Genomic DNA, 16,328 nt, shown 5'->3' with positions numbered 1-16,328 from the left:
TCTGAATAAAGAACCAATATATATACAGAATACATCCATCAAACTTCACCACAGTAGAGTTGCATTTGCTCCTGCATGTTGAGAAATCCAGGTGGGATCAACATTCATCCCCTTCCCCTTATGTGATATGAGTGAGTGACTTCCTTACTTTCATAACTGTGGTATCTTGGATGAAGGCTGTTCATCCACAGTTTAAGCATTGTATGGCGAGGATGGGTACATGAGAAGTACATTTTCTCCATCTAAGTGCAGTCCCCTCTACATATATATCAAATGTCTAGAGCTCAAGCATGTATGTGTCTGAAGCTAGTAGGTGACCTAGTGGTGGAAGTGCCGTTTCATTTAAGGTAATACAGACCCCATACGGACAGGCCAAAATAAAGCTGCTTTGGGTCACTTTGGAGGTATGCTGTTTCAATGATGAATGCATCCTAAGAGTCTGGAAGCTGCGCCAAAGCTGTGCTCCAGTCCGTAAGACTGGATTGTGGGTTTGGTGTGGCTTCCAGACTCATAGTATGCATGCATCATTTAAACAACATAACTCCAAAATGACTCGAAGCAGGTTTATTTTGGCCTGTCTGTATGGGGCCACAATAAAGTTTGAGAAGAATCTTCTGTTGTCTGCCCTATGTCTACTTAATTTCAAGTGTCCTAAATTTGCTTGTTTTGAATGAGCCCATTTTCTAAGAATGATATCTGATACCGTACACTCCCTTGGAAATAAAAGATCTTTCTATACACTGTTAGCACATCCTTTTAACCCACTTAGGCAAACATAGGTTAAGTAGCTCATCATTTAACAGTCCTCTGGTGTAACTGGTATTTTGAAAATCCCTGTATAATAGTGATTGCATTCAGTAAATGGAGGAAAGTTGTTCTAGAATACTGCTACTGGGTGCAATCCAGACTTAGTAATGCAAAGGAGACCCATTTGAACTAATGCAATATACCAGTCATGAATAATGTCAGACGATGAGGGTTACAGAAATCAAGACTTGTGTGGAAAGTCTGAGGGAATTTAGTGTGTTTAACCTGGAGAGGAAAAAGCTAGTAAGGGTGGGGATGAGAACATATTTCAACTACCTGAAGGGCAATTACATAGAAGAAGGCAAAATCCAGTTTTCTGTCACTGCAGAGGACTAGATTTAAGTTAGATTTTGGTTGAACATTGGCAGACAAGTAGTTTAACTGTGGAAGTAATTATTGGAAGCTCTCTTTCATTGGAGATCTTCAAGAAAAGGCTGGATAACCTTCTGTAGGATATGATTCAATTCTAGATCTCATTGGATAGATGAACTCTGTGGCTTCCTTAGCAGCTGCCTTATAACAGTGGGGTGGGTAGCTTATGCTGAGGAATCAGGCAAGAAACAGAATATCTGAATCTCAATCAAGACTGAACTGGGGGTGCTTTGGCAGGCAAAACATATCCTGGGGGTGATTTTGGGATATGAAAGAATCTCCAGAAGGAAGGATTAGCAAGAAAATTGAGAATGGTTAGTGCATATGTCCTTGGACAAAAGAAGCCCCCGCAAGAAGTGTACTTGGTTTTCTGTTCACATATAAGTACTAGGTCTGTTGGCCACCATAATTCCTATCAGTGCAGGGATTATGCAGATTCAGATTGATCTATCCTGTCTAATAATAATAATAGTATTTATTTATTTATTTATTTATTTATTTATTTATTTATTTCCTGCCTCTTCCGATTGAGGATCAAGGCGGGTAACAACAAAGTAAATACAATATACAACAATAAAAACAACAAGCCCCACAAACCCCGACCCAACCCTCCCTCCCAACTATAAAATTAAACAGTTTAAAAAAAAATGTTTAAAAAGTACATAACAATACATCAAAGTTAAAAACAAATCACAAATAATAAAAATAATAAAAGGGGGATTCGATTGGTTCTGGACATTATCAAAATAATAATAAATATATATTTATTACATGCTCTGGAGCTCCCTCATGCTGAGTTTACTGGATTTCCTTATTTGTTAAAGCAGTTTCCTGCAATGGGATGTCTTTATGACTGGATATTTAACATCTCATTGTTATCAATTTGGTACTGACACAGATGTTCAGGGGCAAGACCTAGAGGTAACCGTGCATTAAATTGCTAAGACAAATTACATTGCCCAGCCAGTACTCATGCTGCTTGTGAATTCTGGGAATTATAGTCCAAATGAGTACATTTTCAGAGTTCTGTTTACAACAATGAATTCTGGACAATAAATTCTAGACCAAATGCAGCAGATAGTCTGCAGAAACATTTTTGTATCATGTCTAATTCAGGATCCATATGATAATAGCATGTCCAGCTTTTTTAAAATAAATATATTTACTGGGTTTTTCACACAAAATAACAATATACATTACACATACAAGTCACTCTTAATGCATAGAAAATTTTGGCAGCACTCCTTGTGGGAAAGGGTGGTGGTGAATTTTGCCTGCAACTTTAGAAGTTTCTCAAGTACCTCAAGACTTTACTATGTTTTTCTGGAGCAGGGGTGGGGAACCTTAAACTCTGAGGCACAACCTAGTATCCTGGCACCCCAGTCTATTCTCCTGCCCCTGGTGACCTTGCTCTCTCCCCTGTGAACCGATTCTTAGGTGCTTTCCCAGTCAGAGAACTTTTTCTTCAGCCACCCCTAGACTGTGGCATAACCTGCCAGAAGAGATTTGACAGCTGAATACACTGTCTGAATTTAAAACAGCAATAAAGACCAGTCTCTTCCAGCAGGCTTATCCAGATGATTTTTAAGTTCCAAATTTTAAATGATGAATTTTAAATGTGGACTGTTTAATATGTGTGCATCTTGTTTGTCCTTTCAAATTGTTGTGTATTTTAACGGATGTATTTTTAACTGATGTCATTAATTGTTAATTAACTGTTAATTAGTTGTTGTTGTTCCCTACCTCCATGGGGAGATGTGGGTAATAATAATAATAATAATAATAATAATTGTTGTTGTTGTTGTTGTTGTTGTTGTTGGCTTTTCCTCCCATTTCTGTAAGCTGGAATGTCTCTAGAAGAGCTTTAATGTAAATTTTACTGGCATTTTAATCTGGAAGAAGAAAATTGAGCCCCAATTCTAAAGCCCTCCCTTTATCCACCATCTTGAGGGAGAGAGAGGCAGGCTAGCTCCAACAGGCCTGCTTGGAAGAGGATAAACCATCCATTAAGAAGCCAGGCCCTCCCTCCAGTCCATCTCCCTTGGTCCAGGCCTCAGAGGTAGAGAAGAACTGCTGGCCCTCATCCCCTTCCCCACCACCATTCCCTTCTCCTTTTGTGTCGTGTCTTTTTAGATTGTAAGCCTGAGGGCAGGGAACTGTCTAATTAAAAAGATTGTATGTACAGTGCTGTGTAAATTTACAGTGCTTTCTAAATAAAGGTTAATGATAATAATAATATGTTCAGTTAGTTATTCCAATTGGAAGAAGCTAGGAGTATACTAGCTTATTTGCAGTTATTTAATTGCCATTCGGTAAAATATAAATAAAATGGAAATACAGCACATTTGAACATATGTATTCTTACCTTAATCCTTTTCACTATGTTTTGCATTATGCAAGGATAGTATAGCAGGCTTTTATTACAGGGAACAGGAAAGTAAACATGCATCAGAGAATCAGTGTTGGCCTTAACTCATAATCTTTTCCCCTCCCTCTTGCCTTGCCAATAAAATTAATCTCTCTAGGATAGTATTCCTTCACTTAATTCAATCTACTCTCATATACATTTGAAATTCTTTTTTACATTCTTGGAGTGTTCTTAGAGCCCTCTTCTCATTATTCCATTGCTTAGTTAATTAGAGACTTATAGTACTTCATTTTCCAGTGACAGCAGATCTGCACAAGAGGCCACAGCTCCTTTGCACACTGCATTTTCTCTGACACTGATGTAGTCCTATGCAATGAAAGGCTGTTGCACAAATATTATGTCTAAGCTGCTAGTCGGTCTTCTTTGTCAAGTTACTCAGCATTAGTAAGGCCAACTGCAAGAGTGTTTATTTGATCCTTCTTTCATAGCTTGTAGACTAGTAGTTTCAACCACTGGGACACGGACAGCCTTTTGAAACTGCAGATAGGGAGTTGGTCTGGAGGGAAAAAAAATTCTCAGACAGCGGATGCAGTGTTCTTGTGTCATCAGTAAAGTCACATGTGTTTCAGTTGCTTCAGGGTAGGCCCCTTCCAAAGAGGGACCAAATCAGTGCAACTCTCAAATGTTGATTTTTCTATAGCTTTGTAAAAACAAAAGACTTTTAACTGGAAATAATTGGTTGGCTGACAGGTAAAGTCATGCAGGAAAAATAGAAACTTCTTTGGCTATGCACACATATATCCTTTGAAAAGTACTTATAAAGTTTTCTGTATGTTTCAAAAATCAGGGACTTTGGGACAGATCCTCAACATTGTGTACAACTGGAAGGCTGTCTAGCAAAACAAAATACAAATGGAGTGGACTTGAGATCCATGGATTTTAGAAATTTCCTTTAGACTCTAGAAGATCTTGTGAATTACCATTGCATCTTTGAAATCTACATATGATATTCATATGCAAAGTGATCTAGTAGCACCTTTGAGACTGACTGAAAGAAAGAAGCTGGTAGCATGAGGTTTCAGGCAGAGGAAGAAGAAATTGAGAGATTCTGTGAAGGGGACCAGGAAAAAATTGACAACATACCAACACAGAATTTCATGCTGATCATAGGTGACTGAAATGCTCAGGTAGGTAGCAAAGAAGGTTCAGAAACAGTAGGAAGTTTCAGGCTAGGTATAAGAAATGAAGCAGGAGAGTGTCTGATAGTTATATGTATCAATTAAACCTGAAATACTTCACTGTAAAAACATCAGTGTCTGAATCGTGCTAGGACAGTTTGCAAAAAGTATCAGTTTGAACTAATTACAGTTTGAACTAAAAACAGATGCTTTCAAAGTACAGAGTGCAGTATTTGTGGAGTTATGTACAGTAACTGAAGAGTTTATATTATTTTGCCTCCATCAGAAGTCACATGCATTGTTTAACTAACAAATTAATAATCTGTGGTCCAGAGAAATTTTGTTTTATTTAAAAATGTCCATGATTTTTCTAAGACTGCATTCTTTCTTTCAGGCAGCATTTACCCTTCTCTTGGGTCCATTCACATTTTTTAATGTGCAGAAAACAAAGTATCTGCAGATCATGACATCAATGATGAGGTGGATAGGTAAGTACATAAGCCTCTGCTACTCTGTGTGCATATCTACATATAGATTGGCACTATTTCATAGTTGGTTCTTCTTGTGATGTTACAGTATTCACACAGCTAACCAAGCACTATGCCAAACTTGACTCCCTGTTTTCACAATGTTTTTAACACCCTGCAAAAACTGTGAAAAATGTTCTGTCCCTTTCACAGAAACCTCAAAGAAATTTTGTACCAGAGAGGGATTTCTCTTATTTTAAATATATGAGGTAGCATAGGCTTTGTCATGTTCTTTTACTTTGAAAACATTATGTACTTGCTGGCAGTGGTACGGGGTTGTTCACACAGAGTCTTTCAGATAAACAGCACTTCGTAAAAAAAGAAGAAGAAGAAAAAGAAGGTTCTTGGCCACCCTGTGTACATAAAGTAAACAGAACCCTTCTCTCCCATCCAAGTAGATTTTTCTTCCTCTTGTTACCTCCCCCCATTGCCAAACAAATCCTACAAGTACTTTTTCACACAATGTTAGGACTGGTTGTATGGACAGCCTTTATGTGTACAAGGTGGTGATTGACAGGCAGGATTACTAACAGCCACAGCATTGTGGTTTTTGTGTCACTTTGGCTATGATGTATTTCTTAGGGCTGAAGCAGACGGGCAAAAGCCCTGATCACTGCTGTGGTCCCAAATGTGCTACTGGCTTTTTGCCTCTCTTTTTTTGACCAGCTTCAGGCCACCTTAGGTGGCCTTGGAGTTACATCTGGGAGGTTTGGGGGTATGCATCATTTGAACACTACATCCCCAAAGTGCCCGGAAGGTGCTTTATTTGGCCCATGTATTTCAGGTGTTAGTTTGTATGTCATAAAATGGGTCTGTCGCCAGGTTTTTTTCTTCAGTTGCTTGGTATTTTAGAAATTTGCAGAGAGCGGAATAACTGTTTGTATAAAGAAATTGTTTTTATAGGAGTTAAGTACATTTTATTAAAAATGTAATTGCATCCAAAGTGCATTTTCTTTTCTGTGTGTCTATGTACCTTACATAGCAAAAGCAAGTTTGTTTATATCTAAGTATGATTTTGTATACATAGGCACTGAGCCTCTAAGTTAAACAGACCATCACAGAGAGGACATACTAATAATATACCAGTTACCTTTATATTATTTTATTTTGTTTATATCCTGCTTTTCTTTTTTATGGGAGAACATTTGGCAAAGTATTTGAGTATAACAAATATAACAAAAAAGACCATACTTATTATCGCAATGTTAAAGATCTTATTGATTACTTTTTTGCAACATTGCTGTTCTAAAATCTGCCATAAAGCACAAATTATGGACCTTATGCTCTGCTGACTCTTCTTCAGGAAATTAAAATAAGATCACTATCTGTTAGATAGTTAAGCAACATTTTACTATAAAATTGATATTACTTAAGAGGTATCTGAGGAAATTGATTTATAAAATAATTAATTTAATATCTGATGTGAATGATGTTTGTACTTTGCAGATGTTCATCATATGTACTTTGTGAAACTTATGTATGACCTAGGAGCATATTTTCCCCACCAAAAAGCATGAAAATTGGGGTTCTCCTACAGAATTCTACAATTCCCTGCATGTCCAGTACAGCATGTTGTTCTGTCTCTCATACAAAAGCAGGTTCTCCTAAATGCCCATTCCTTGTGGGCTTTACAGTTCTGCCATATTCTTAACACAGTGACACAGTGTTTTTCCTATATCTGGGGTCAGCTGATAATTCTTACTCTAATTTTTCTGCTCTATTTATTCCTTGCCCCAGAACAAAACATCAGTTAATGATCTTCATACCTGTAAAAACTTTTGCCTGGACTTCAGAAGCCTTCCCATTCATCACTTGTATTATGAGTTCCCATTTCAGAAGTAACTTTCAGTGTCATAGTTCAAAGCTGAAACTGTGTCATTGTATGCTTTTCTTCAGTTTCAGTGATACCGTGTTTCCTAATTCACTTTTCTGCAAAAGGGTGACTGCTTGTGGCTGCAAGCTCATTGCCTCCACCCCATTACAGAGGTCAGAATCAGAGAGGAGATATGAGGCTAGAGACTACATGACCCACATGAGGGGAGTACACAGTGGCAGATAAGAGCTGTCCTGTCTTCTATCCCTCTCTCCTTTCCTCTTATAACTCTGTTAACACCAGGTAGGTCCGTAACACATTACCTATTATCCATAATTTCATTGTAGTTACAAGGGGATAACCAGGAATTTTACTGAGATAAAGCTGTCTGGTGTAGAAGCTTTTAAGTTTTGTTCCTACTTTATGAAACAGCAGTTTCATAAAGCGAGAAAGTTGGGAAGGGAGGATTTCTATAATTTATATTGATTCATTTTCCAGGAAAATAGTTCAGACAAGTGAACCTTTCTTTTGAAGCCCAGGTTTCTCTGTAGAATAGTGAGATGGAATGGGCAATTGCTCTCAAATTGCTTCTTCTGCTGTGAAGAACCCAGTTAGCTTCCTGATTTACTTGGAGCAGAGAGGGGCGATCAAACAGGCTGGGATATGACTAGAGTGCATGTATTGCAAATTGCACAGAGAGCATGGTATGAACACTAGGAGGAGCTCATTGACAGGTCTAATTTGTGGCAGTGACGACTCAAAAGAAACATCACTTTTCCACCATGCCTCTGTCCTCCATGCTCCTTGATGGGAAGTGGTGATCTCATTAAGTAGTATTGAAAATGAAAACGTAATCACTTCTTGGCTTATCTGCTCACTTTTGATTGCTCAGGCTTCTTTCTGTGTAGGTACATTAAAGAGACTGCAGTGTTTCCTTTGCCAACCTTCTACATTGACATTGTAAGATCATTAAACGTTGAGATACAAGCTAAGCTTTACCTAGTGAAGAAACTAAAGGTGAAAGTGGTTTGCACATGATGTAGAAGGGAAACTTTTCATTACTTTGATTCTTGATCAGAGTCAGTTAAGGATAAGCTACTCACAGATAAAACTGACTGGCTAGGGTAGTGACTTGCTTGACTTCAGTTCAAATTACATTGCTGAGTTTTGCCTCTATTTTTACAAGCAGCAGTCATTCTAAGAAGTTCTGAGTATGTTTATGTCCCTTTATTCTTATCGGTACCTGTTTTCTCCTTTTTAATATCAGAGCACACCTACTCTCTGGTGGAAGTAGTGATCTTACTAAGTAAAGATGTGTGAAAACTCTACACCCTTCTCATTTTGCTATTGACAACTCTCTCACAGGCCTTGAGGAGGGAGACAGAATTAAAGGACACTTGTACTAAACACAGGCTTTCAGCAGATAAAAGCACTTTCAGGCCCATTGCAAGACTGATGTCAATGGAAGTCATCCTGAGCTTTCATATCAAACTCTGTGTCAGGCAGGCAGATTGAAATTAGAGTTTTGTACTGTTAGCAGTCATACATGTGTTACTGATTCCGAGAGGACTGAAGTACCCTCTCTTGCTTGGTAGTGGGATTTATGTTCTTTGAAGTCTTCTGAAGTGAACAAACTGGAGGTTGGAATCTCTTGAAAGCAGAGCAAGACTTTTTGGGAAACTGACCCATTTGAGGAAATTCTGCTTTAAAACTCAGGTCCTAGTGTGTTTTTGTAGGAGATGCAGTGCAGTCACACTTTCATTCAGGATGGTTTCAGGGGTTTGTTAAATTAAGATAACCAAGGTTTAGAGGATTATTATTCTTGACAAGAGAAAGATTGCAACATGTGAAGAGTATCTTTGGGACTTAACATTCTTCAGTGAGTGCAGTCACTTTGTTTTGAAGTCAGCCACCTACTAAAACATCAGGCCAACAATATTTTATAAGAAATCATTAGGGCTTCAGAATACACATTTGATAAAGTCAGCAGCTCTGACAGCTGGGATGGAATCTGTTAGCTGGGCCTGTGGGGTATGATCTGGAAACAAAGGCTGGCATGATGAAATAAACTCTCTGTCAAAACAAATAAGAGGAATAAAGGCACTGGGACACATCACCTGAAGTGAAACAAGCTCCAGATAAAACTATTTCACAACACAGACACTTGGATCCATATTTGTTCCTCTAGAGATCTTTGTGTGTCGATCAAAACAATAATAAAAAAGCCTGTCCTCAAAAGTTGCTTTGATTTTGCATTAAACCTATTTTATCCTCAATAATTCTGTTATTTTTTGGCTCAAGCTTTGATGCAGTCATTGAAAATAAAATATGCCTAGATGGCAGTGTTAAAGTTCTTTCACAAAACTTCTAATGCAAGCATGATTGTTTAGTGTTAGAGATGGATGGAGTGAAAGTAACATTAATAACTACAAACTGCAGTGTTGGTTGGATTTAAACATCTGACAAAAGTTTTTGACATAAATGGTGTGCTCTCTCCATTCTGAATACATATTGTTGGTAAACCCCAGATGTTTCTGTAGTTCTTTAGTGCAGATCAGAGTGGTGTGTATTGTGTGATTCATTTGCAGCTGAAGGCAGTGGCAGAATGCTGCATTGAGAACAGTCTTTTTTGTGATTTTTTCAGCATTCTTTTCTTTAAAAATAAATTTTAAAGTTGCAGTGGTATGTGGAAAGGTATCAATCAATACTTGATACAAATTTAGAAGCCAGATAGAATGGGTGAATAAGATTGCTACTGGTTATGTATAGAGCCACTGCCCTGTATTGCTCCTGACCAGCAGACATGGGTTACCAAGGCATGTCTGTATGAATTCCATTTGCTTAAATTTGCAAAAGTCAAATAATATATAAGGCAGTTTTTCTTAGTGCAGAACCTTGCTGTCATTAACTGAAAGTTGTTCAGGTAGCTATGCTTTTTGCTTTTTGATTAAAACCAGGTCAGCAGTGATCAAAACACTGTTTAACAAATTGGATTGCATGGCACAAAGAAAATAGTATTTCCTCTAACTGAAATCATAACTAGTAACACACAGCACATAAATTCAAGCTCATAGAGATTACGTAAGAAATGATGAAGTAGAAAAGCAGATGATCATCAGTTAATAACTGAATCATATAATCATAAATTTGACAAAGGAAATCATTAATAATAATAATAATAATAATAATAATAATAATAAAGATTTATTTCTAGCCCTCCCAATCACGAAGAATCTGGGCGGGTTACAACAGTAAAATACATCAAATTACAATACATTTTTAATACATTTTAGCTTGTAATAGTATTAAATAAAAAAAGGGATTTTCCTAATTATATTATGACTATGCTCACTTCCAGTTACCATTTCATATCTCCAACATCTTTGTCACACACCTTCTCCCTTCTTCTCAAAACCATGCAGGGATATCTTAAGGGCAAAACAAGGTGATTCTGAACAGGGGCCCGCTTCTGCGAGTCTGGTGATGCTTGGCTAGGATCCAATAAATCCTCTAAGGGCAATAGTCTTAGTATAAACAAAAATGACAGAAGTTTTATTTTCAACACTACTATTTGAAATACAAACAATACTATGCTGACTCTCTATAATCCATACACATTACAGTTTTACATAGTGGGCCCTTGGTATCTGCTGAGGTTTGGTTCCAGGACCCTTCATGGATAACATGCTCAAGTCCCATTAAATACAATGGCATAATATAATGGTGTCCCTTATACAAAAATGGAAAATCAAGGTTTGCTTTTTGAAATTTATATATTTTTTAAAAAATATCTTCAAGCCATGGTTGCTTGAATCTGTGGATAAACAATCCATGGATAAGGAGGGCAGACTGTAGTTCCCTAAACTTCCACTAAATTCTATGAAGCTCCTCTCCAACTTGCCAGAACTCTTAACTCGTTATTAGCCTTCTTTTCTCATCTGGTCTAATCCCTAACTGAAAGTACTCACTATATTTTCATATTTTCCCTAATAGGCAGAAACCCTGGTTTCCCCAGCTCAGTATATGTCCATCATACTTCCAGCTAGTCATAACCTCAATTAACTATTGCCATCTTTGTCTGAGCTTGCTGTTTCACTGCTGTTAAGTGCCAAAAGTGTGCTTCTGGTCCTCTGCTTCTCCACTGTTAACTACCTCTCTTGGACTGTGTCATTTACACAGAACTGGGGTTAGAGGCTGACTTGATTTGGTTTGAGCACAGAGTTTACACAGTCCTGACAGACATAATTTTGCTTAGATCACTGTCCATTATTGTCAGGGATGATGGGAGTTGTAGCTCTTCACCTCTGGCTCGAACTCACCACCTTGTTACGCACCAGCACTGACCAGTTTGGGTCAGTGGTTAAAGCTTTGCTTCAAAAGCAGCAGAGTTACAGAGAATAGGCTGAAGACCCTGACAAACTCTCCAAGCCTTCTCACTCTTGCTTCCACAGAAGTCTTCCCACTTCTTCAGGATCCAGCTGGCTCTTGTATCTTCACTCAAGACACCAGACAACTCAGTAGTCTTATATAAAAGATCTACTTTATTCTACTATATACAGCTCCAAAACTATCCATCACTACTATCCACTACTACCCACTACTACTACCCACAAAATACATTGGGATTCATAGGCCGGTTACAGACAGCCAAAATAAAGCTGCTTCGAGTCACAGTGGAGGTATGGTGTTTCAATGATGCATGAGTCCTAAGAGTCCAGAAGTCGCACCAAAGCCATGCTCCAGCCCTAAGGACTGGAGCATGGCTTTGGTGCGACTTCTGGACTCTTAGGACATATGCATCATTGAAACACCATACCTCCACTGTGACTCGAAGCAGCTTTATTTTGGCTGTCTGTAACAGGCCATAGCCATTATTATAGTCCTTGGAAAATACCACCCACTCTTGTCAGTTTCCACCCAGTGGGCGTGTACATCCACTCTCATTGGTTCTCTTGTTTCTACCCAGAATTAATGATTTTATCATCTCAGCCTTGACCACTTAACAATTCTCAGGTGTGTTCAATTATCCACTTTACATTTCTGTCCTTGGCATTTAGGACTTGCTAATTGCATTACCTTATACACCTGTGTGGCTTCTATTTGCTTCTGCTGAGTCATCCTGACTCTCACATACATGTTTTATTTCATTCACTGTATATCCCATGTTGCTTTTTCCTTAACAATCCCCTCCGAAATAAAATATTGTATGTGGCTTACAATGTCATTCCAACCATTTGTGTCAACCTTTCATGTTTTTCCACCGTCAGTGCTTTAGTAAACAAATCTGCTATGTTATTTTGTGTTTCTATGTATCTCAACTCTATTTCTCCTTTTTGAACCATGTCTCTCACATTTTGGTACCTTACACCCACATATTTGGTTCTGTTCTTTAAACTTTCTGGCTTTGCTGTTGGAGAATAAGTCTTGTCAAAATTCTCATATTGCTGTTGTGCAAAACCCTTAGCTACCAATCTTGCTTTGTACTTAATGCTACCATCAGGCATTTCCTTTCTCTTATATACCCATTTACAACCAATCACTTTCTTATCTCTGGGTCTATCCACAACTTCAAGAACATTTTTGTTCACCAAGCAACTAAATTCACTATCCATTGCTTCACACCATCTTTCTTGTTCTTCCCTAGAAAAAGTTCCTAACTCTTCAAAACTCTCAGGCTCTTCTATTACTGTACAAGCTCTTGCCTGTGTCACAACAAACCTATCTGGTGACTTCCTAACTCTGTGACTACGCCTGGGTATGAATTCTGTCGATCTGCCTCTTTCCTCATCACTGTCTGCACTAGAAGTTGTTGTCTTTCTGCTAAATCTCTTGTCTTCTGTCATTCTAGTGGTTACTGGTCTTGATTGTGTCTCCCCATCAGAGGTACTACCACTACTGCTAGTAGAGGCTTCTGGCTTGACTGAAACCCCTCCGTTTCCTGAAGTTGGTTCAGTCTGGGCTTCCTGCTCACTTGAGCTACCTAACCTCAAGAACACTTATTTATTGGCATGCAGCTTGTCCCAGCCAGCATGTCTTTCAAAATTTGCAGACCTAGAGTACTGTACTTCTCTTCCTCCCAAATGAAATTTGTAGCTGTTCCCTGAGTATCCCAAGAACATAAGCCTTTTGCTTTTTGGTTCTCCTTTCCTTCTAAAACAAGCAGGTGTGTACACATGTGCATATTGTCCAAAAACTCTTAAATATTTAAAATTTGGCACTCTCCCATACAACACCCTGTAGGGAATGTCTTCAATCTCTGAATGAAACAACCTATTACTTATGTGTATGGCAGTCAGTGTAGCTTCACCCCAAAAGCTGTCCCCTACTCCTGCATCTGCCATCAGGCAAGCAGAAATCCTTTTAATGTCTTGGATTTTCCTTTCTGCTAAACCATCCTCACTTGGACAAGCAGGGTTGGTGGTTTCATGTCTTATTCCCACCTTCTGAAACCAATTATACAGCTGGTTGTTTAAAAATTCGCCACCTCTATCTGTAACAATAGTTCCAACTCTGCTATCAAATTGTCTTTCAATCATTCTTACCCATGCTTTCAAACTTTGCCCAGCATCAGACTTATTTTTCAAAATTCTTACAAAAGCATATCTTGAAAATCTATCCACAATTACTAGGAAATATTTGCTTCCTCCTAAAGACAAACAATTTGCTTGGGCTACATCTGCATGTACAAACTGAAATGGTCTTTGAGCAATTCTTTTGGATTTCTTAGCTACTGGAAAAGCTCTGGCCTTCACTTGATTACAAACAGTACAGTCTAAATGATTTTTGCATTCTGCTACTTTTAGATCTGGACACATGCTTATTAAATTCTTTAAACACTTGAAACTAGCATGGCCAAATTTTCTATGGAGCTCATGTATACAGTCTTTGTGCATTGGCACATTATCAATATTGTTAGCATTCTCAACCTTGTAATTATCAACATTTTCTTCTAAGAAATAAAGCTTATCCTTTTTCAAGCCTATGCCACGCAGTTCCCCATTCAATGTTATTTTACACAAGTTCTTTTCAAATGTGACTATGTAGTCTCTGTCTGTTAATCTGCTCACTGATAACAAATTGTTTTCTAATTCTTTTACATGCAAAACATCATTAAAGTTTTCTTTCAGCCCTGGAATGTAAACTGTTCCCATTTGATTTACAGTACTAAGCTCATTCCCATCAGCCAAAACGACAGCATTTACATTTGCTGGCTTCTTATCACTAATTAAATTAATATTGTTACACATGGAGGACGAAGCTCCTGAATCTACAATCTATTTGGAGTTTGCATTTTGTTTTTCCTTGATCATGGTGGCGAACACCTTATTATCATTTCTATTGTCCTTCAAAAATGGCGGCTTGGACTGCTTCTGCCTCTGGTAGTGCCATGGTTGCCATCTGCTCTCTTGGAAGGTAAACAGGGTCAGCCCTGGTTAGTATTTGACTGGGAGATGGCCAACAAATGCCAGGTGTTGTAGGACATGTTTTAGAGGAAGGAACTGGCAAACTAGTTCTGACTATTCCTTGCCTAAGAAATTCATTAGGTTGATGTGAATCAACAGGCAGCTTGAAGTTGCATATGCACACACACACATGTATATATACACACATGCATGGCAAGTAAAGCCATGTGACTTGCATGTAGTGTTAGTAAATAGCACTGATACAGCATTTTTAATCTGTTCCTAGGATATTGGTGAGTGCATTACAGTATCAGAGTTCTCTTTTCTTGTCAATTGCCATTTGAAGCAGGTGGGTTCTTATTAGGTATAAATAAAGTTGTACCTAAAACCAGTACTGTACAGGCTACTGTGATCCATTTTGAGTGAAATCCCATGTTGTCTGTGCTGAGTGTTATCTTTTGTGCCTATGATGGTTTATCATTTCTGAGTAAGAGGGAGCTTATTATGTTGCATGAAACGCTATTTCTTTTTACTAGACAACAGTGTTGTCTTATGAGGGAAATAAATTGTTTCTGGAAGGTTTTCTTCCCCAATATTTATGTATAAATGGCTGTCATAATGATAATAAACTATTCCCATTGTCAAAGAAGGAAGGTCTGGAAACAATGTGTATATTAGCTGCAGTAGCACAGAACAATACTAAGAAAAACATTGCTTATCAAAGTAAATTTTAGAAGGAAATGTTGCTGAATTTATCTCTACATAGGATTTTGGAGAGAATGATCAAATAACCATTGTTCTGCTGTCACTGAAGATTTTGTAAATCTTGTTACAAGTCCTTCCATCTTTAAAACAGCATGATTATCATTAACAAAAATGGCAGAGCCTTTTAACATGTTGTGAAAAGACCTGGAGTTGTACAAACTAGAAAATGGTAGAACAGAATATGAGAGAAAACCATGCTAGAAAACTTAATTTCTAAAGGAACACTGTTAAACAAAAAGTTTGAGGATTTACAGAAATTTAATTTGTGATACTGAATGAAATAGATAACTAACAAGAACAAATCACACCTTAAAGACATAGGGCCCGAACAGACAGGCCAAAATAAAGCTGCTTTGTGTCACTTTGGAGGTATGCTATTTAAATGATGCTATCTTACTTTTCACATCAGCTGTATTGTTTTCCCTGAATTTTTTTTTATTTCTTTCCTCATTATTTCTATAAATCTCTCATATTTAAGTAAGTTTTCATTTAGTCTCCAAGTCCACTCCTTTTTTCTATAGTGCAACTCTAATGTTAATTCAATCTGATTATAATCCGACAACAATCTAGGCGCAGTGTCCATCTTTTTAACTTTAGTAATTAAGTTTTTTGATGTAAGGAACATATCTAACCTTAATAATGAGTTATGTGTCCCCGAAAAAAATGTAAATCCTTTTTTATTTTCATATAAATGTGATCATACATCTACCAATTCATGTTCATCTATCACAGGGGTTGGCAACCTCCGGCCCGTGGGCCGGATTCGGCCCACGGGCGCCTTTCCACCGGCCCCCGGTCCCTCCTGCCGCTGAAATCGCTGCCGATTTCGGCCGCTCCGGCCGCCGTTTTGTCCTTCAAAATGGTGGCACCCATTAGGAGGCCCGCTGCGGCCTCCAGAGCCCTGAAACAGGGCTCCAGGAGCTGCACCAGGCCTCTGGGAGGCCTGCTGCGACCTCCGGTGCCTTGAAACGGGGCTCCAGCAGCCGCACCGGGCCTCTGGGAGGCCCGCTGCGGCCTCCGGTGCCTTGAAACGGGGCTCCAGCAGCCGCACCGGGCCTCTAGGAGGCCCGCTGCGGCCTCCGGTGCCCTGAAACG

At 38.5% G+C, this 16,328-nt stretch overlaps 1 protein-coding gene across 2 annotated transcripts in view; it reads left to right on the top strand.

Moving 5' to 3' along the window:
• The window catches only part of SLC38A12 (solute carrier family 38 member 12), a 102,210-nt gene that overhangs the window by 56,963 nt on the left and 28,919 nt on the right, over positions 1–16,328 (top strand). For both annotated transcript variants that reach the window (XM_089536804.1, XM_089536796.1), the window contains exon 9: positions 5,120–5,213. In XM_089536804.1, coding sequence (XP_089392930.1) covers positions 5,120–5,213 — 94 coding nt within the window. The remainder of the gene's footprint in view (positions 1–5,119; positions 5,214–16,328) is intronic.

The sequence above is a fragment of the Sceloporus occidentalis genome, unplaced genomic scaffold, assembly GCF_023333645.1.
Source record: "Sceloporus occidentalis isolate IW3139 unplaced genomic scaffold, rSceOcc1.0.p SCAF_1, whole genome shotgun sequence".
Classification (NCBI taxonomy): Eukaryota; Metazoa; Chordata; class Lepidosauria; order Squamata; family Phrynosomatidae; genus Sceloporus; species Sceloporus occidentalis.
This window is presented reverse-complemented; position numbering and strand designations above follow the sequence as displayed.